Source organism: Cariama cristata, unplaced genomic scaffold, assembly GCF_000690535.1.
Source record: "Cariama cristata isolate BGI_N322 unplaced genomic scaffold, ASM69053v1 scaffold44484, whole genome shotgun sequence".
Classification (NCBI taxonomy): domain Eukaryota; kingdom Metazoa; phylum Chordata; class Aves; order Cariamiformes; family Cariamidae; genus Cariama; species Cariama cristata.
Window position 1 is genome coordinate 1 of NW_009612098.1, and position 19,725 is coordinate 19,725.

At 43.0% G+C, this 19,725-nt stretch overlaps 1 protein-coding gene across 2 annotated transcripts; it reads left to right on the top strand.

Annotated features, from left to right (window-relative positions):
• Positions 1-1,902: 1,902 nt before the first annotated feature.
• Positions 1,903-18,463, top strand: KIF2C (kinesin family member 2C). 2 transcript variants are annotated; one of them, XM_009698469.1, is made up of 20 exons: positions 1,903-2,005; positions 2,230-2,278; positions 4,078-4,125; positions 5,003-5,122; positions 5,833-5,949; positions 6,354-6,454; positions 6,709-6,804; positions 8,015-8,069; positions 8,156-8,318; positions 8,589-8,679; positions 10,290-10,353; positions 11,515-11,606; positions 11,844-11,986; positions 13,449-13,653; positions 14,079-14,189; positions 14,679-14,746; positions 16,300-16,402; positions 16,480-16,596; positions 16,966-17,092; positions 18,387-18,463. In XM_009698469.1, the coding sequence occupies exons 4-20, from the start codon at positions 5,023-5,025 to the stop codon at positions 18,461-18,463; spliced, it is 1,830 nt and encodes a 609-aa protein (XP_009696771.1). In that variant the 5' UTR covers positions 1,903-2,005; positions 2,230-2,278; positions 4,078-4,125; positions 5,003-5,022. The 2 variants fall into 2 exon arrangements, with proteins under 2 accessions (XP_009696771.1, XP_009696773.1); XM_009698471.1 differs by lacking the exons at positions 4,078-4,125; positions 5,833-5,949.
• The last annotated feature ends 1,262 nt before the right edge of the window (positions 18,464-19,725 follow it).

Genomic DNA, 19,725 nt, shown 5'->3' on the forward strand with positions numbered 1-19,725 from the left:
GGCTCCATCCCCGGGCTGCTCCAGGGCGCTCTCAGCCCCCAGCGAAGGGGGTTAGTCACCCCAAGGGCGGGCAGGCTCTGCCTGCTGCCGCCTGAAGCCTGGGCTGGGTCCGTTCCTCTGGCAGCCGGAGGTTTGTACCGCATGCCCCGGCCGCAGCCACCCCCTCCGCCCCGCCGGGTGAGTGGTGCTTTATCCACGCTGTTGCAGCTGGTTCAGTTCGATGCTTATTTTAACGTTACGCATCGTTAAAGCAACGAAATAAACAAATAAATGTAAGATGTGAAAGTTACAGGGGAGCGGTACCAAAACCCCTTTCAGAGGGAGCAAGGGGTTGCTGGGCCTCTCGCACTGTTGGCTGCTGGTTTTGAATGCCCCGAAGTCCCAGTTTTCCCAGCTCTGGGGGCTGTCTGCTGGCTTTGCCTGTCTCTTAACAATGGCCTTTGGGCTTTCCTTAAGACTCAATGTGCCACTGATAAGATGCCATGTTAAGAGAGCTGAGTTTGATTTCCTGAATCTCTACAGTAGTATAAAATAAATACTGTGTGCGATGGGATGGGGGAAGGAGTCTGGGGCATTTGAGGTTGATGTGGCTGAAATCCTGACACTTGACAAAATCTCCTTTGGTGACTGAGCAAACATGCTTGTCCCGCTGGTTTCTCTGGAAACATATATACTCTAGAGTTCAGTTAAAATCTTAAGGTGCCATTGGCATAACGATCTTATGCTCTTTATGCGCGTGCTGCATTCAAATATGCAAAGTGTGCAGATTCAGATATAATTGCTGGCTAAACTGCATGTATGTTATGACATTAAATCTTTAGGGTGTTGCTTCAAAGTCCAGCAATTTTCTTACATACTTATGCATACGCTGTGTATGTACGCTTATATATATTATACTGTCCATATATATGTGTTTCTGAGCTAATTCACTTTCAAATTAGACACAGTTTCTGTATAAATCAAATTTTATAGATTACTTCTTTTCTATTAGAATGTGGTATCTCCACATTTTACAGAGGTTCATCTACTTGTTTTCGCTCTTTTTATGGACTGTTACTTTATCTAAGTAACTTTAAAGTTAATTGAGAACTCAAGAACTTCCTGGAGTGATGCTTGTGTCGCTTTGTTAGGTGAATTCTAGTGCAAGCTGCTGTGATACCAGAGTTTTTGTGTACACGTGCTTTCAACCTCTCCTGCTGGCTTAGGTTTGAAAAACTGAACTGAGAGGTTGCTGTCTTTTGTGCTCAAGCCTGCCCTTGGCTGCCTGCCCCCCATTGCTCCCCCTGCCTGGCAGCTGCCCGTGCCAGGCACCGCAAAATGCGGCGAAGGCAGGATTATGACTTCACCGAAGGGTCAGGCAGAAGGCAGTAGCTGGCCCTAGATGAAATCGCTTGCAATAGCAAGCAGAAATGCAGGTGAATTGACTTGTCGATTAAATGCTGAATCCTTCATTTCCCAAAGCCTAAGCAGCTCTTTGAAGTTTATTTCAGTAAGTGCACTCACACAGTAAATGCTGAATGCTCTCCTAGCAGAGAAGTCGCAGAGCAGCCGAGATTTACTAAGATTAGCAGTAAGGGATTAAAGCAGTTGATGCCAAATGTGCTTTGCCCATCTTTTCTGAAGTGCTTCATGGCACCCACAGAGCTGCGTGGTGTTTGGTGCATGAGGGTAAATGGCTTAACTAGCACATTTCTTCTAGGATATTTGGAGGTACAAGACTACTCAAACAGAATATGAACTACCGTCTTGCCCTTCCAGGCAATTTTAAATTAACATTTGGCAGGCAGTGGGTCAGGTTTGTTTGCCTGTACTGAAAGTCAAGGTTAAAAAAAAAAAAAGAAAAGCTGTAAGTGGTAGCAGCAATATTCCACTCTGTAAAATCCTGCCTTTGCTCTTGTAGATTGATATTGATGATGTGATAACAATAAATCCTGAATTATCAGAAGAAGTGCCTGCTGCAGATGTGAAAGAGAACCTTCCTTTGCAAGAGAATGTAACTGTACAGGTAAGTGCTTCAAAGTGATTTAGCCCCTCGTAAGGTACTAAGTGTTGACAGCATAGGTCTTGTTATAAGTAATACCCTTAGCCTTAAAGTTTGAGGTCTCTAACTTGTCTCTTCTGTCTCATAGATTTTGGCCAGAAATTCTTGTTGTATCAATGTTGTCTTGAAGTGCTGTGCTAGGTGTTTGCAGCTTACTCCGATTACTTACAGCTTTCATTGTTTTTCAGAAACAGAAGCGTAGAACAACTCTTTCAAAAATTCCTGCCCCACGGGAAGGTGAGAAAATGTTCTTTTTTCTGCTATATCCCTGTGAAACAGTTGCAGTCTTTCATTGTAGCCATAATATTCTACTTTAGCACATCATAAGGCTGCTCATTCAGGCAATGCTAATAAAGAGCATGCAGTTTCATACCAAAATTTTGGACTCCTGAGTGCAGAAACTTTACTAACGGATTGCTGTCCTGTTCCTGTGAGCTGGGGTTTGTTGATGAGTTGACCTTTTCTGCAGCGTTGCTGTAGTTATTCCTTGATACTGCTTTTAAATGTCACTAGGCAGTTGCTGTTGCAGTGAGTTTTAAAGTTTTGTATGGAGTTTTGCAAATGCCACAAACAACAAAAGGTAAGTGGCAGTTATTAAGATTAAAAGTGTCAAAATGAGAGTGGAAAGGGCAAGAAAGAAATAGCGGTGACAAATGGATGTCTCTTCCTCAACAGTCCCCCTAGACAATAACTAGAGCTTTATCCTTGTAGACATTTCAGACCAGGCAGCCGAAGTGTCAGCTGGTGTGCCATAGCTCAGCGATTGTATGTCAGTACAATGTTTTGAGCAAAGCCAGAAGACAGAGATGTCAGAGTGTGGGGTTGCTAAGGAATTGTTTTTCCTGAGATGTCAGGTGTTAGAAAACTCCCATGTTTTCTACCTCTTAGCTTATTAGTTGACTCTTTTGGCTTTTTGAATTGCCAGTGGCAGCATTACAGGTCTATTTGAAATACACTTGTGTGATGCTGAGGTTGAATGGTTGCTAATTTAATAATTCTTTTAAAGCGCATAGGTAGCCAAAACTTGTCCTCTTCCATGTAATTGACCTGTAAACAAATCATCTGGACTTGTCTGTCCTCTTTTGTATGTGATGCAAAATAGGGCAACTGGTACCAGAAGACACCAGTACAAATTCCCTTGCACTGGGGAGGCAGTAGTAGTCAAACAAGCTTAATGTGTCAAAAGTTATTGTGTACTACAACATCCTGATCTTCCTGAAATTCAGAGAACTCTCCACAAATTTTGTGAACTGGCACGCAAAATGATGTGGTAAAGTTGTGACTGTCTCTAGACAGGTCAGTTAACGGAGCTGGATAGCCAACTGGTAAAATAAAGGGTGCTAATCCAGTCACTGATTGACGGAAAAATGTCTTCACAGAGGTCAGAGCTTTCCTATAGAAAGTGTAGAATCTAACTGCTGTGTTTTTGCATATATATTGCAAGTATAGAATCTAATGGCAAATCTGAAATACCTGTTATCTTTCCTACTGGCACAGCCTTGTTGTCCCTGAAGACCTGCTCAGAGTACAAGACAGAAGCACTGTTTCAGTATTCCTCAAATGTTATTATCTGTTATTATAACTCGCTAAACCCCATCAGTGTCAGTGAGTATCTGTCCTGTTGCAAACTCTGCAGTGTACTGATTAGAAAGCTAACATTAGCTTCAGGTTTTGGTTCTTAGACTAAACAAATTAAAGAAGATCAGGAGGTGTCTATCTCCATCTCATTCAGGGAAGTGAAAGAAGCAGAAGCAATGCTTTCAGAATTAATTAGGAAACAGATAGTGCCTCAGTCCTCTGAGTCAGTAAGAATTTTGGAGGATGCTGAATATCCTCATGTACAAGAATCACTTGAATCAAACCCATTTAGATGCAGCAAATCCTCCAGTTGGTATGCCTGTCCAGGAGCACTAGCATTTACAGAAAAAGTGCTACTGAGTTTGTGATGAGGTCAGGTCTGGGCATGTGTGACAAAAGTGAATGGAATAAAATGCCATCTCTGAGTATGAGGAAACTGATGCTTTTTGTTCTTAAAGTTGCAGCAGTGACACCTAATGTCTCTGCACCTGAGCAGAAGATTCCAGGTAAAGAGTTAACAGATAGGAGCACTGAATTTCATGGGTACGGTTCTAAGGAATTTGATCCAGAAATGAAATTAACCCTTGGTTTGAAACAGATCTGGTGTCCTCTGAAATCATAGTGATTCATTCTGGATAAATTCCTGCGATTGCTAGAGGTGAAGGTAGTTCTAGCTTGCATACCACACTTCTGTTTTTTTTTCATATCAGATTTGCTTTCTTTACAAGTCCGAGGTGTATGTTCCAATCCCTTCCCTAGGAAGCTCAGTGATGAACTTGGTCTCAGTGAAAGAAATACTTTGGCATGTGACAATGGAGACTGCTTACAAAAGGACCTTTTCAAAGGATTTGCTGTTGTCATTACATAGAGTCTTTTAGCTGAATTCAGTGTTATCAAGCTCCCACTCCACTGTGCACCGTGCACGCTGTCTGTGTGTGGGTGCTATGATGGTGGGCATGATGCTGCCCATGACCAGTTGCCAGACTGCAGTACTACTGTCACTGTCAAACAGTTAATTCACACAGCCGTGCACGTGTGAAACTTCAGAGGATTTCCCAGTTCCCTGACTTGTAACTTCCTCCTTCCTAGGTATTAAGGTTCTGGAACTGCCGTATTAGTGAATCCTTAGTGGTATCCAAAAGAAATGAGCTGGAACTGCAAATCTGGGATGAACTGTTTGCTTTTCTGTAGTGGTATATTTCATGATCACTTTTCATCACTTGATTGCTTTGTTCTGCACTTTGCTAATGCATCAGAGATCTGGAAAAGGACCTTTGAATCACACCTTGTTCCCCACTGTTCCACACTTTGTGAGCACTTGATTACTTGCAGATGTTTGAGTGTCTGAGGCATGATGCTGACCTTGAATTTGTGTTTCCAAAGCTGTGCGTGGCCGTTCCAGGATGTCTGTTATCACAGAATCTCAGGGCAGCCTCCAGGAAAATGAGATGGGGGTAGATCCCTGCACTTCTACACAAACCAGAAACAATTCGTCAGTTCCTGGTGAGTGGAGAAAGAACCCAGTGAATTCTTACTATGAAGCAAGATGCTTTGTATGCATTTAATTAGGTAAACTGCAAATCCCAGGGGGATGAGCAACCTCTACACCTTCACATACAAAACAAGAGAAACCTAGAGGTCTGCCACTATGCAAATATCCAGGGCTCCTACCTGAAGGAGTTCTCAAATGACTTTAGAAACAATGTTGTTGAATAATGATGTGCTTTATTAGCCAGAGAGCTGTGGTTGTGCCTGTGGGTGGATGTGGTATCTGCTTAATGGCATAAAGTGGCATACACAGGGCTAGAGCGGGGAGAGAAGTGCCTTAATACTGCTGACAACACGCTCTGTAACTATACTGGTTGAGTAAAGCAAGACCTTGAGCCTACTTGAATAATGAAATTGTAGTTATTTATCTTTACCAGACCTACCAGATGAGTAGCTGAGAGCATGTGTTGTGTATTAAGTTCTGCAAAGACATTGAAATAAGAGGCTTGATACTAAATTCTTGTCTAGTTGGTATGGCCTTGATTTGTCACTTTGAATAAAAGTTGGTGATTGGCAAAGGATTAAAAAAATTATTAGTTAGTTCTCTCTCCTGATCCACAATCAGAGTTGAGGAATGCCTGTGGTCTATGAGGCTTTACAAATTACAAAACTACTCTTGGTCTTTGGGATCTAATTACTGGCTTTGGTCTGGCTTCTTTCTGCAGCTGGCCGAACCAGGACTAGCAAGCTCAGCTGTGCTCCAGAAGCCTCATTGACAAATAGAAATGGAAATACAGAGGATCATCTGCCTGCTGCTAGAATGAGCTCTTCAGTGAGCCCAGGTATCAGGGAGCAGTGGGCAAGAACTGAACCACCAGTCAGCAATGCATCACTATGCGATTGCTGCTTTGTATACGCTGAGACTAAAGCTTTGAAAAGATGGCTTCAGCAGTAAGACTGAGTATCGAGTACTTCTTTATTACAAATGTGTAATTTTGTTATAGCGGTATTGCTTCAGAAATACTACCTTTACTTTGGAGTGGCAGTGTGATTTCCTAGGCAGTTTCTGTGGTAGGTAGATCTGGTTTGGGAAGGAAGTGCTGCAAAATTAATGACCATCCTTCCAAAGATGATTGTTTTCTGTACAAGTTAGTCTGTTGGGAATCTGGAAGAGCTGACATACTTGTATTGTGCTTAAAACCTACCATGAAAATTTAATTCAAGGAAATGTTTTTATTTTATCTAGTTCGGAGAAGATCTAACATTGTGAAAGAGATGGAAAAAATGAAAAACAAGAGAGAAGAAAAGAGAGCTCAAATTAGTGAAATCAGGACAAAACGTGCACAGGTGGAGTACTCTATGATACACCAGTTAAACTGTCCTATAGAATTTCCCCTTATCACAACAGTTGAAACTAAAACGCATTTTGGACAGGCCTTGTTCTTACAAAGCTGTACATAAGGATATATTGATTCTAGTTACAGTAAGTTCTGAATCTTGTGAAATATTTCTAATTGCGTACAGCTGATTGTTTAGTATGTTCTGAGGCTTTTTTGCTGTAACAGGTTAATTACCTTTATGTCCATGGTTTTTCCACGCAGGAATTTGACACCAGCTGTCCAAACTGGGAGTTTGCACAGATGATCAAGGAATTCAGAGCAACTTTAGACTGCCAGCCAATATCTATAACTGATCCAGTAAGTAAATACTGAGGCTACTAACTGCAGCCTGTAGACGGGCTTCTTTATTTTGTACTGAAGATTTTGGCATACAAGCAATTTAGTGCATCACTGCACCTTGGAAATCCTGTGAGCATATTGTGATCTTGAGGCACCTGGTGGTATGTGTGAGGTCACTTACCTTCCCTATTTGGGGCTAAGCTGCCTTGCATTACTTTGCATATCTCACTAGTGAAGAGCTTGCACTTTGACAATTATCATGCAGTGATTTGTCTGGTAACATCAGTATTTTTCATAGCTTGTAAATTAGGCAAAGCCTCTTACATAGTAGCTTAGCTTGTTGTAGGTATAGGTATAATTTAAAATGGACTATTGCCCTAAAACAGAAAGTGGTGTTGTATGCATGTCATATATTAAGTAATTTTAAACTAGGTCAAAAAGTGGAGGAGCAAAAGTAGAGATCAAAAACTAGAAAAACCAGGCTTGATTGATATCTTCAGCAAGTATGGAGGCAGCACTGCTTAATACCTGAGAAAAAGTAGTCCTTATCTAGCAAAAGCGCTGTTATGGTCAGTGAAAAATGACAGCATTTAAGTTCAGACAAAAAAGTAGGTGTGGACTAGCTTAGAACATTAGGTGGTTTGTGTGCCTGCATCCTACGGGGCTGAGAACCAGCTGTTTATGTACATATTACTGCATGACAGAAGAAGATTTTGTCATCTTCTGCTTTCTGCCTCACCCAATGGAATAAGCACTCTTGCAAACTCAACTGATGTGTAGCTGTGCTGCACAAATAGCTAAATGTACTGCATCAGTAAAGAACTCGAGGTCAAAAAATACTTCTGGGGTAAATTAAAATGATAACTTGCCTGAATTTGACTGTAGTTGCAGTACTGATGTCACAGATTTTGCTGGAAAGCTGGCCAAGGACTAAACTATTTTACTAATTCTGATACAGAATATTTGGGGCACTTTCTATAGCATAAGAGTATTTCCACCTGATATGTTGGAGCATACTACATAAAGGTCAATTGTAGCATTTCTTTTGCACCAAACAGACTAAGACTTGCATCCCTGCATGAGTGGGTCTGATCAGTAGTAGAGGCAACTCTGATCAGTATATAGAAAAGCAGATGTGAGGAGGCATTGGATCTTTCTCTCTGTATTACTAAGTAGGTATGGGTGTAATTAGGAAATAATTATTACTTGTTTTCTTCCTTTCTTTTAGATGGAGGAACACAGGATTTGTGTCTGTGTGAGGAAGCGCCCTCTCAATAAACAAGGTGAGCGTACCGACAAAGCAGGTCTGTCTTGCAGCAGTTTGGCATTGCTTATTCTTGTTAAAACTAAGAGTCTCTTCTGTCAACAGAACTACTAAAAAAGGAATGTGATGTGATTACTGTTCCGAGCAAGTGTGTCCTGCTGGTGCATGAGCCAAAGCAGAAAGTGGACCTAACAAAATACCTTGAAACCCAAGCATTTAGATTTGACTTCTCATTTGATGAATCCTCTTCTAATGAAATGGTATACAGGTAATACTTTCTTCTCACTGGGAACAACTTTCAAGATAAAAGCATGGAGCTATGGCTAGATGGCATCCTGGCTTAAAGAAACTGCTACCTGAAACAAATATTAAAATCCTTTTTGGAGGAAATCAAAGGACTGGAAAGTCTAAAGCTTATTTTTGGCATGGCTTTGCTGATTTACTAAGGATTTGCTTTTATTTGCTTTTTTTAGGAAAACTGAAGAAGGAGGTTGTGAAATGCTTGCCTTAACTGTCTTTTACCTTCTCAAATATCCAGGTTCACTGCCAGACCTCTTGTAGAGACCATCTTTGAGGGTGGGAGGGCGACATGCTTTGCATATGGCCAGACAGGCAGTGGCAAGACACATGTAAGTTTTTCTCCAAGGTCTCAAATTTTCTAGCTTTCGATAAAGTATTTTAAAATCTTATTGATGCTCATAATGAGTAGGACTGTATAAGGAGTTTGGATCTTGGTTTTATTGTCTTAAAACTAATACTTTGTCAGTTGTTAATCCTCTTTTTCCTGTAGTTTTACGTATTAGTGGGTTTCCTTTGAGGTTGTGAGGAAAATCGTACTAAAATCCCCGCGTAAGCTGGCTTTTTAAAGACTTAGGATGGCCTGACATGTTAGTGTTAGTCATGGCTATTCTTTTGCCTCAAATGGCTGTCGCTGCCCAACTCCAGTCTGCAAAGTGGGGCTATTAGCCTATATCTGAGACAAAGGCTATTGTCTGTACCACGGTTTGAGCTTCAAGGCGTTTGAAAGACTTTAGCTATTATATAATGCTGCACGTATTATGTTGCACATAAACAATACCAGATCACTTAAATGTTTATGAAGTGGGCAATATAGTGTGTTCACTTTGTAACCGCTCCTTCTAGTCTACTAGTTGCAGTTTCAAGAGGCCTGAAAACTGTGTTTTCTGCCTCAAAGGTGATCTCTAAACTTTCAGCAACTGTGTTGTCTATTTAACTTTCTTTTTCTGGAAACTATAGGGAAGGAAGGTGGGGAAACTCTTCCCTCACAGCACAATAGTGGAGTCAAACCTTCTGCCTTGTTCTGCACGAAGCCTTTACCTCAAACCACAGTGATTTGGACTAGGCTAGCCTGCCAATTTGAATAGTCAGACAGTTGCTGTCATTCCAGTGTTAGAGGCAAGTTTTAGGCTAGGATCTCCTGTCACTAGTGCTATGTAGTGCGCTGTAGATCTCTTCCAGTAATCCAGAAGGAAATTTGGAAGTTTATAGAAGTTTGGACATAGGCCGCCTCCGTTGCACTGGGATGGGCAGACAAACCTGCTCATCCAAGCATTGCTACAGGAATGCAGCTGCAAGGCACCAAAATCAGAGGCAATGGAGGTACTTTCCCTTCCTGACCCTAGGGTGCAGAACTAGCACAAGGACGATAGCTGTACCTTGAGACTGGAGTGCTGCATTTTAAACTCTGGTAGATTGAGAATGTGTCTTCGGACTGAGTTGTGTAAAAGTGGTAGAGCAAGTCACCAGGATAGCACCAACTGAAAATTGTGTTCGGATTAAATGTACCTTGGTCAAAGGAATTAAAGGTATTGTCTGCTCTAGAAGTTTGATGTGTTTTGATACCACGTGTGAGCTTTTGCAAGTAGCAGTGAAAATTTTACTCAACCTATGTCCTAAAAAATGAGGCTTAGTTTCTTCTGACCAGAGGCTGTTTGGTTGCACTGTCAAGACCATGCATTTCGCCTTGGAGGATCAACTGCTTTGACTCTGCACTGCAGAGCCTTACAGGCATTCAGCTTTTGCTTTGCATAGTCCAGATAGCCTTTCTGAACTGATAAGGAAGCAGCAAACTAATTTTATCCTGAATTGCACTGTGTTCTAATCATCTTGCTGACATTGGAGCATATATATGGTAACTTCCTAGTATGTTCTTCAGACTAAAATGAGGTAGCCTGACTTGTTTGTACCACACCTTACGTCCGGCCTTTTCTCTTCACAGACTATGGGCGGAGACTTCTCTGGGAAAGCACAGAATGCCTCAAAGGGAATATATGCTTTTGCATGTAAGCAATTCTTCTTTAGATATGAAAATCAAATTAGTGCTTGTTTTTCTTAAATAAATAAGATCTGATCTTGTATGGTTATTTAAAATGTTTCCAGTAAAAGATACATAAAGTATTTGTATTTTCAGTAATAAGCAGTGGTGTTTGTTACAGGAGTTGTAATTATTCTTTTATCAGTTTCACAAAATATTTTCTATCCAGCCTGTAAGTTTCTAGATCCACACTTAACTCACCAGAAGATGCTTGTTTCTGAGGCAAAGAGATGACGTATTTTCTAGTTTGGCATTTGCTGGGCTGAACTATTTCATTTTTATTATTCTGCTTTGCTTTTGTCTCAGACTAAGGGTGGTGTTTGGAAATACCTGCCTTGAATGCAGCATAACCTTACCCATTCCTGATATAAAGCTTGTTATACAGAAAGCATATGAATGTATGTTATGTTTCTTCTTGTAAGCATTAGATATAAAAAACCTAGCACATACAAAATTACTTCAGAAAACAGATGCTTAAAAGTCTGTCCTTAATACAATGCCTAGAAAGCACCAAGAAACCTGACCTCCTCTACCTTCCCTTTTGAAAGGTATATCGTGAAACTAGTCTGTGTAGTGAGGCAGCTGAAACAAGAGCAACTGTTTGCTAGTCTATGAAAATTAGTTATGACTGTCTCTGAGGGGAATTCTTTGCTTTTCAGCTCAATTCAGTCTGAAGCCTAACTGTGAAAAGCTGCCCTGGATCCAGCCAAAGGGTCAATTAACGTGGTATATTGTCTCCAAACAGCAGCAATGCAGATGCTCAGGGATGCATGTTTTCTAGGCTTTCCACAAGAAGTGCTTGAAACAAATATATGACTTTTTCAAGCCTGTCCAAAACAATAGCAGATCCCACTGCTCCCCCAGATCAGTAAGGACTGCTGTCTGCGGGTGACATTAGCAGTAGAAACTTCAGTATCCCTTTGTGTTTTCAGTCCCTGAATGAGGATGCTGCTGAAACTGTTCTGCAGATGGTAGCACAGCACTAATTGTTTCACTAGCATTTTTTTAGGATGACTATCATTCAGCTGCTAGACATTGCCTTATGGCTGCACAATACTTGAAAGTAGATCAAGTAGCAATTAGAACATGTTTTAAACTAGTTAACTAAACTTTTGCCTTTCCTCACTAGCACAAGATGTCTTCCTCCTCCTAAACCAGCCCAGGTACAGGAGTCAAGACCTGGAAGTCTATGTGACTTTCTTTGAAATATATAATGGAAAGGTAAGAATTTTCTAAAAATCTTGACCTGACTTCTTTGGTTAAATGTTTCATAAATAGCTGAGTGAAACTTACTAGTTCCTATAGTTTTATATAGTCTATTATTCTTGGTGTGTTTGGAATTGAATTGAAAGGCTATGTTAAAGGTGATGTTTCTATATAGCTTTGTACGAAGACAGTGCAAAGTACTTACAAGGAGACTTTGTTCAGATTTGCCTCAATCTTGTTGCCTGAATATAGGTGTTTGACCTCTTGAATAAGAAGGCAAAGCTTCGAGTCCTGGAGGATGGCAAGCAGCAGGTCCAGGTTGTTGGTCTCCAAGAGAGACAAGTCGGCTGTGCTGAGGATGTCATCAGAATGATTGAGATGGGCAGTGCCTGCAGGTTTGGTGCCTTAAAACTAAGAAGAATCGTGTCCTATTGTAAGAAATATATAATGTCTGTAGCTGGTACTTTGAGACTTAAACAGAAGCTTGTTGTTCCCAGTAACAGGCAGGCACTGACCAGCACCTCTGCATGAATACAAGAAGGTGGTTACAGAATAAAGGGCTAGCAGGGATGGGTTTAGCCTGCCTTCCATAGAGAAAGTTGGAGTTTGTGATTCATATTCCTCATGTAACTCCAGGAAGAGAGAAACTATTCATGTGAGGAGATGGTTGCCCTGACACCACAGCTAAACTGAGCAGTGTAGCTGCTTTCTAGAAGTATCAGCTAGTTTGCAGGAACACAACTAGCTCCCTGTGGGCTTGTAAGATCAAGGAACAGCAGCTGGCATCAACCTACAGTTGCAAAAATGCTTTAGCTTAACTGCAGGCCAGATGAGCTATTCCAATGGTGACAAAAAAGCTGCATGTCATCCAGGGATCTTGTTTAAAGATGCCAAAGGATAGCAATAGGCTTGGCTCATCATCCTGGCAGGAAGGCTGCGGTTGGGATGACTCTACCATCGTACTGGCGTCTTTAATCAGGAGCTAAAAATCTGTATTACCAAGTCTTATCTGCTTCAGTTAAGTTGCAACTGCTGTGGAAACATTGCTAGGCAAATGAGAGCTCCTTGGCTTCTGTATTACGCTGCATGTGCAGATATGCACATTCTTTAAGCTCATTCCGCACTCCGCTGTGCATGCTTTTTTTTGGCTGACAATTCAGTCAAGAACTGCTTAACATTTCAGACTCCTGCCTCACTTTAGGACAACTTTCCTTCCTTTCCCCCAGCAGTAGGGATGCAGGTGGGACAGTGAACCTGCCAGCTGCCTTAGGGAATAAACGACAATGAAGGTCACAAGGAGGTTTATGGTAACTTGTGAGACTCCTGTCTGTGTCTTGCAGTGATGGGGCAGGTGCAGTTGCACAGCAGAGGTAAAGTGCCAAGGCAGCTTGGAGAAGGGGATTTACCATGACTGTAATGTGCTAGCGCAGCTAATGCTGTTTAGTGGGGAGCTTGGCTGAGCTTACTGTGGAACAGCAGATGCATTAGGAAAATGACACGTGGCCTGCTCTGAGGCAGGGAGATGCAGTGCTGAAGGTATGTCTTCCAGCTCCAAATGCATGTAAAGCATTAGCAGAGAGAAAGGCATTCCAGTGTAGGCTGGCTAACTTGAGCCAGGCAGCTTACATAGCCTTAAATCTCTACAACTGGGGTGCAGGTTCATATTTCTCACAGTAGTCCTGTGCTCTTATATCAGAGAACTCCATAACTCATGCAAACTTGAAGTATTAATGTATGGGATAAAACCTGGGAGGTTAAACAACTTAATTGGATGGCTGCAGGTCTTCTCTAGTGCTGTCGGAACCTGTTGCATCTTCTGTGACACAGTTCTAACGCTTGTTTCCATCTTTGCTGTAGGACATCTGGGCAGACTTTTGCAAATGCTAGCTCTTCACGGTCACACGCCTGCTTCCAAATCATACTACGCCAAAGAGGTAAACTGCTTGGCAAATTTTCCTTGGTGGACCTGGCAGGAAACGAGAGGGGTGCAGACACATCTAGTGCTGATCGGCAGACACGAATGGAAGGTGCAGAAATCAACAAGAGCTTGCTGGCTTTGAAGGTGAGCTATGGCGCAGGTGGCAAATAGTGCTAATCAACACATGGATTCTGTTCACCTCTGGGGCTATCTCTTCTGTTTCTTTTCAGTGCAAGGGAAAAGAACAGCCAAAAAGATCCTAGTTTAGTATGTTAACCCTGAAAATGGTGTATGTTTAGAATGTTTCCAGGAAAGCAGTGCGGTCTTGTCAGGCCAGACACTGGTACAGCTATTTCAGGCTTCATTCAAGTTGTCTTTTTTTACATATGATGGATATACCACCTGTCCTGTGACAGTGAAATACCTGGAGTGTATTGAAAAGGCTATGAAGCACTTGCAGGGCAATAGAGATGACCATTCTCCAGCCTGTTGGGTTTACCAGCAATTGGTGGTTGATAGCTTGCAGAAGAGATGCAGATACTGCATTCACAAGACTTGTCTTTTCTTAGGAATGTATCCGAGCCTTAGGGCAGAACAAATCTCATACCCCTTTCCGGGAGAGCAAGCTGACCCAGGTGCTAAGAGACTCTTTTATAGGAACAAAGTCAAGGACCTGTATGGTGAGTATGCGCATGGCACAAACTGCTTACTGGTTCTGCAATTTGACTAAATAGCTCTTCTACAGTGAGGGGACTTTGAAGTCAGAAAGCTTCAGTTCTCTGCAAAAAAAAAAAGTCATAGTTTCCTCCCCTGCTCACCCATGGTGACTGAGATCAAAAACTGGTGAGCTATGCCCAGCCCCACTAGAAACAGGGCTGCAGAAATCTCTTTCATACAGAGAATCTACAGTAGAGCCCGGTGTGCTCTCAAAGGGCTTTGCTTCCTGTGGAGGATGCAGCACAGTGGGTGTACACAAAGCCAGTGGAAAGCTGGATACAGGGCCACAGGGATGTCCCACAGAAGCTATAAAGAAAAATGGACAAGACAGAATGTCTCAACTCTGACCCTTTGCCCTAACATGTCCCAGCTGCCTGCTGAGATCTTTAGGACCATTAACATGAGCAGAAGTCAGATGTGGGAGTCACTGAGGTCTTCTGTTCTGTTTGCAGATAGCAATGATTTCTCCAGGCATGAGTTCGTGTGAGTACACCTTAAACACACTGAGATACGCTGACAGGTAATGGCCTTTCTGACCTGGGAATTCTACTCTTGTTGCAGAAGGTGTTCTGGCTAGTTTTATTCTGACCCTTGGAAGCTCAAGTTCTCTTGTTATTGCTTGTAATGGCAATTTGGAGGTTGTTTGTCAGAAGCAAATTATCTTAGAGCTGTCTTATGAAACTAACCCGGGTGTTCTCAGTGTGAGACATAATAATAGAGATTGTATAAAACCATGACTAATGTCTCCTTTCCTCAGAGGAGTTCTCTCACGCTAGAGTTCAGACTGCCCTGTTTTTTTGTAGGGAGCTTACCCTGTTCTGGATGGTTACCTCCATGCCCTTCACTTTTTGAAGTTCTTCAGGTCCCATCTGTAAGGGTGTGCTAAGAACGTGTCTGTGATGTGGCCCTGCACAAGATGGCACAAAACACTTGGTGTTCTTGATGGACTTTGATATGAACTAATAGGGTATGGCACCTTGGAGACTTTGGGTGAAACCTGAAGGACTGGGAGAACTCAAATGCCTCTAAGCAGATGGTGGGAGTGTGTTTTGAGTGCCTCATGGTTGACCCTGGGTACCTGCAGGGCAAGATAGACTTGCAGGGACTGAGCCCCAGGTTTCCCTGGGGGTCTTGCTGTTACCTGGAACCCCTGTGACAGAGCAGTGAGTGCCTCCCAGTCTCTGCTTTACATGCCTCTACACCTCTCTGAAGAGGTAACAAGTAAAAAGAAGACTGTCATGTGTTAACAATGACACTTACACATTTCAGGCTTGATATCTTTCCTTCATTTAGTGCACAAAAGGCTGCTTGGTTTCTTCCTGGAAAGCATTCCATTCTCTGAAAGGATGTATGGTAATTCTTGTCATAAGCATTCAGGAACACTGTGAATTTTGACAGATTCCCAGATTTGGTTCTGGATTGAAGCTGCATTTTTTTTATTTCTGGTGGACAGTCATACTGAAAGTACAGGACAAAGTGCATCATCTGACTTAGCGTGCTTCAGTAAGATTCTAGTCTTCAGTTGAGCCCACTGGGTTCTTAGCCAGTGCACAACACAAGTTCAAGCTATAAGAAAGGGGTATTAGGCTGAAACTCACTGGAAATATGAAGCTGACATAGTAACTGGAATGAAGTTCTCAGCTGGTGTCTGACATCTACCTTTAGTACCATGTCATCAGCCATGACTTTCATTCTTATTATAGACCTATTCTGGCACAGTGGGTCTCTGGGAAAAATCAATCTTATTCCTGTTCTTTCCATACTAAGTGCTCTTAGTTGGTCATGGAAGACAGCTTCTGTGAAAGGCTTTGCTGGCAATTAGTATTGTGTACTTGGACATTCCTTTCCAGGAGAGGCCCTAGACTGGACACGGAGACAAACATCTCTCAGTTTTCCTCCCCACAGCCCTCTGGAGTTTCTGCCCATGTGAGCTTGTTCTGGGGTGGTAATGTACAAGTTTTTAAGCGCAGCCAAATGTTTCTTGCTGAGCACTGACTGATTGCAGTAGCTGCTGTGTGATGCTGTAGCCCAGAAACTACTGGAAGAAGAGTTTGACAAATCTTCTTGTTGCAGAGTGAAAGAACTCAGTCCTCATAATGGAGGTGGTGAAACACAGAATCAGATGGAGACTGAGGAAACAGAGACCAGTGGAGAAGGCTCAGGTCTTCAACACAATGTATGTGAGTGCAATGGGCTGAACAGATCTCAAAGCTAGGAACAAACTGCTGTTCTTACTTGGGCTGTTTCTTGCAGTTCTGCAAGGATGAGGAGGAAGATCTCTCCCCGCACATGTTCAGCTTTCGTGAGGCTATGACTCAAATTAGTGAACGGGAGGAGAAGGTTGTAGAACAGCTTAGAGAACTGAGACAGGTATGTGGAAGAGGCAAGCCCAGCCCAGGCTGCCTTCTACATGTTGAGAGCACCTTGCCTGGTCTGAGCCAAGTGCTGCTGGGGAGGCTGTGGGCTGTACTGCAAGATGCTGTACAGTGGTGTCACTTTTTCCTCACTGCCAACTTTCCTGTGGTTTCTTGCTCAACTACTTAAACTGGGGCATTTCAGTGCTTGTGGCCAGCTGGTCCCCTTTCCCCTCCAACTAGCAACCTCTACTTGCTGCTAATGAGCACTGACTGGTACTGGTCTGTAGAAGTTCAGCTCTGCTGATTGGTGTGCCAGATTTGAAGAAACTAATGGAATTTCCAGAAAATCAATTTCTCACCACTGTTATCCTTGTAAATACAGAGAATGATGACTGAACTTGACTACCTCTTGGGAATCACGGAGCAACCAGACTATGATCTCGAGACCTTTGTGAGCAGAGCTAAGTACTTCATAGAGGAGAGCTCAAGAAATTTCCTTGGTGTCAGAGGTATGTTAGTATCTGCCCCTGACTAGCACTGTCACTTATCTTTTTTTCAAAGACCTGAAAGTAACACCAGCATACCTGTGAGGGTTTGAGCACCCAGTCCTCTTGCATAGCTTACGGTTTGGATCACTTTCCTAGGTGATCATAGGGACAGATCTGAAATGCTCTCTTGTCTGCACTTTCCAAAGTAAAATTTTGTCTAGTAACTTCCACTTGCTTTTCACTGCTGTAAACTGCATTCCCTTGAGCAGAATGTAATATCCACCAAGACGAGGTGAGCTGAAGTCTGTTTGGCTAGTTGGTTAATAGTTTACCTCTTGACTTGGCGAAAAAAAAACAGGTCCCAGTGCCATGTTCTAGGGATTCATAGGGGTATGCCCACTGTTTTCACTCCTGTTGTCACAGACATCAGGCCTTAATACCCATCTACTTAGAACAAGTGTTTGCCAGGCATATACTGTGATGCCATGTCTGCCAGCACCTGTGTTTGGCATGCCTTTGCCTTAGTATGGGGCATTAATTGATGTGCAACAAAATCCCTCCAACTGTTTAGTTCTGACCCAGTTTGGAGACTTCCCAGTGCTGTGCAGGAGGATGTCAGCTGCTGGTTCCCTGAACACTGCCTGCCTGTGTTTGGACCATGCTTGTTGAAGTGGTAGTAGAGAGGCAGCAAGGCAGATGTAGGAGCTTGGAGGAGACCTGGTAACAGAGTGGCAGGTACATAGACTGCCTGACTAGGACAGGGGAAGCCACACTGGTAACTGCTACTTTTCTGCCACTGTTGCCATAACTTGGGTTTTGATTTCCCACTGGAGCTGGCATAGACTTTGCTCAAAACCAGGGCTGTGGGGGCTTTGGCTCAAAACTGTGGCATCAAAGTGGACTGTTAACCTGAAGTAGTGACTTTTTCCTTAAACAGCCCTAACTGTCCTCCCAACTCAAATGCAGCCTGATAGCTGTATCCCTCCATTCACCATGTAGGGGTAGTGACAAGATAACAGGAGTAAATGCCCTGCTACCCTCTCTGCCCTATAGGCCAGGGAGATCTGGCCCTCTGGGATGGTTGGATTAGTGGCATCTAGTTTGAACTGAAAATGGCAGGCTTGAAACTTGATGAGTAGAAACAAACAACTGCAGCTGAAGAGCTTTGTGGGACTAGGCAGGATTTGATGTTGGCTGAGCAGTTCTTGCCCAGTTCATTTCCCTCTGGCCCTTGCAGAGCCCTGCTAGGGTACAGCTGAGTGGGGGACTTCAGCTTCCAGGTCAGTCACCTTGTCGCTCCTGATTTCCTTTATAGAAACGCTGGATGCCCTGGGGGCTGCCATGCAACTGGAGGAGCAAGCCAGCAAGCAGATGAACCGGCAGAGGCCTTAGTAAATGCAGCAAAACCTGGGTCACAAGCAGTCTTCTGTGTCTTGCATGTTTGCTGGTGGTTTGCATAACTCCTGTTTTAAATGTGGTAGAGTGTCTGTTGGTCACGTGTGCCTGAGGGCAGTGAATGTGGCAGCCCCTCTCTTCATGGCCTGCTATTGGGGTACTCAGCAGAGTGCTAGAAACACACCCCCTGCAAGGCTTGGGAGGGGGGCCTGAGTCTGCTAGATGTGTCTGGCATCTGGCCCTTTGCTACTGACAATGGTCCCCTCTGATAGAACTAGATACACATGTATAGTTTTCTAGTGTATATATGTGCTTGAAGCATTGTAAAACTGTTGCAAGTCTGGCTTTTCTAGAAAGAAAACGGACTATGTGTAATTGTAAAAAATCAGTATTTTAAGAAGTTTGATAAATAAATGTTCCTGGATTTAATTATCTTCTATCTTATAAAATATATTTCTTGCTGATTTTGGTGAAGTCTAACACAGCACCTAAAGACTGGCTGGTGTTATAAAGACAGGCTGATTTCTTAGATGAAGTTTCTCTTTAAAGTCTTTACACTTGTAATGTTTACACAAAAATCACTCAAAATAAATTTTGTCTATAAATTTTGAGATCCTGATGGCTAGAACTTGCCTAGCAAGGGGGAAGCTGGTTTAGAGGAGTACCTATCCTGCACCTGAGCAAAACTCAGCATGTAGTGAGTGGCTCGGCTCTGATATCGGGTAAGTAGGAAGGGCCCTTGTACCACTGGAATTTACTTAGGCTTTGAAGATAGCCCCAGGATGTTACTTCACATTTTTTTTTCACATCTCTTTCCCATGGCTAATGTGCCACATAAAATACACATGTTCGATAGCTCACCAAAATCTGTATTTGAGGGCAGAAGAGCGAAGCTGGCCATTGGTTCAGGTGCAGCAAGGTGCTGCCATGGCCCTTGTGTGCAGCCTGGGTCCAGGTAGCCCCACACAACCTGTCTTCTGGGAAGGAGCAGGCAGAGGGGCAGGGTGGGGGAGGACAGATAGGAGGCATGTGCTGCTGCCCTCTCTTTCCTGTTCAGCTCACTCTAGGGTTTGTCTCTGAAAGGACAAAACAGCCCTGTGAGCTCTGGGTCCAGCAACACAGGATGCAGCTATGCAAACACCAGATTACAAAGAGATCCTTCTACCATTGCTCCCTCTTTCCCACTGGCCTTCTGCTTCCTGAGCTGCCTTGTCCCCCTGAAAGTAAAGGGTGTAATTTAAATGACTGTGCCCCCAGCT

Excerpts from the sequence above, each read along its gene's own strand:
- KIF2C (XM_009698469.1), top strand. The coding sequence starts at position 5,023 with ATGTCTGTTATCACAGAATCTCAGGGCAGCCTCCAGGAAAATGAGATG. Across the intron at positions 8,319-8,588 it reads TCTAATGAAATGGTATACAG|GTTCACTGCCAGACCTCTTG; the intron begins GTAATACTTTCT and ends TCAAATATCCAG. Across the intron at positions 8,680-10,289 it reads CAGGCAGTGGCAAGACACAT|ACTATGGGCGGAGACTTCTC; the intron begins GTAAGTTTTTCT and ends TTCTCTTCACAG.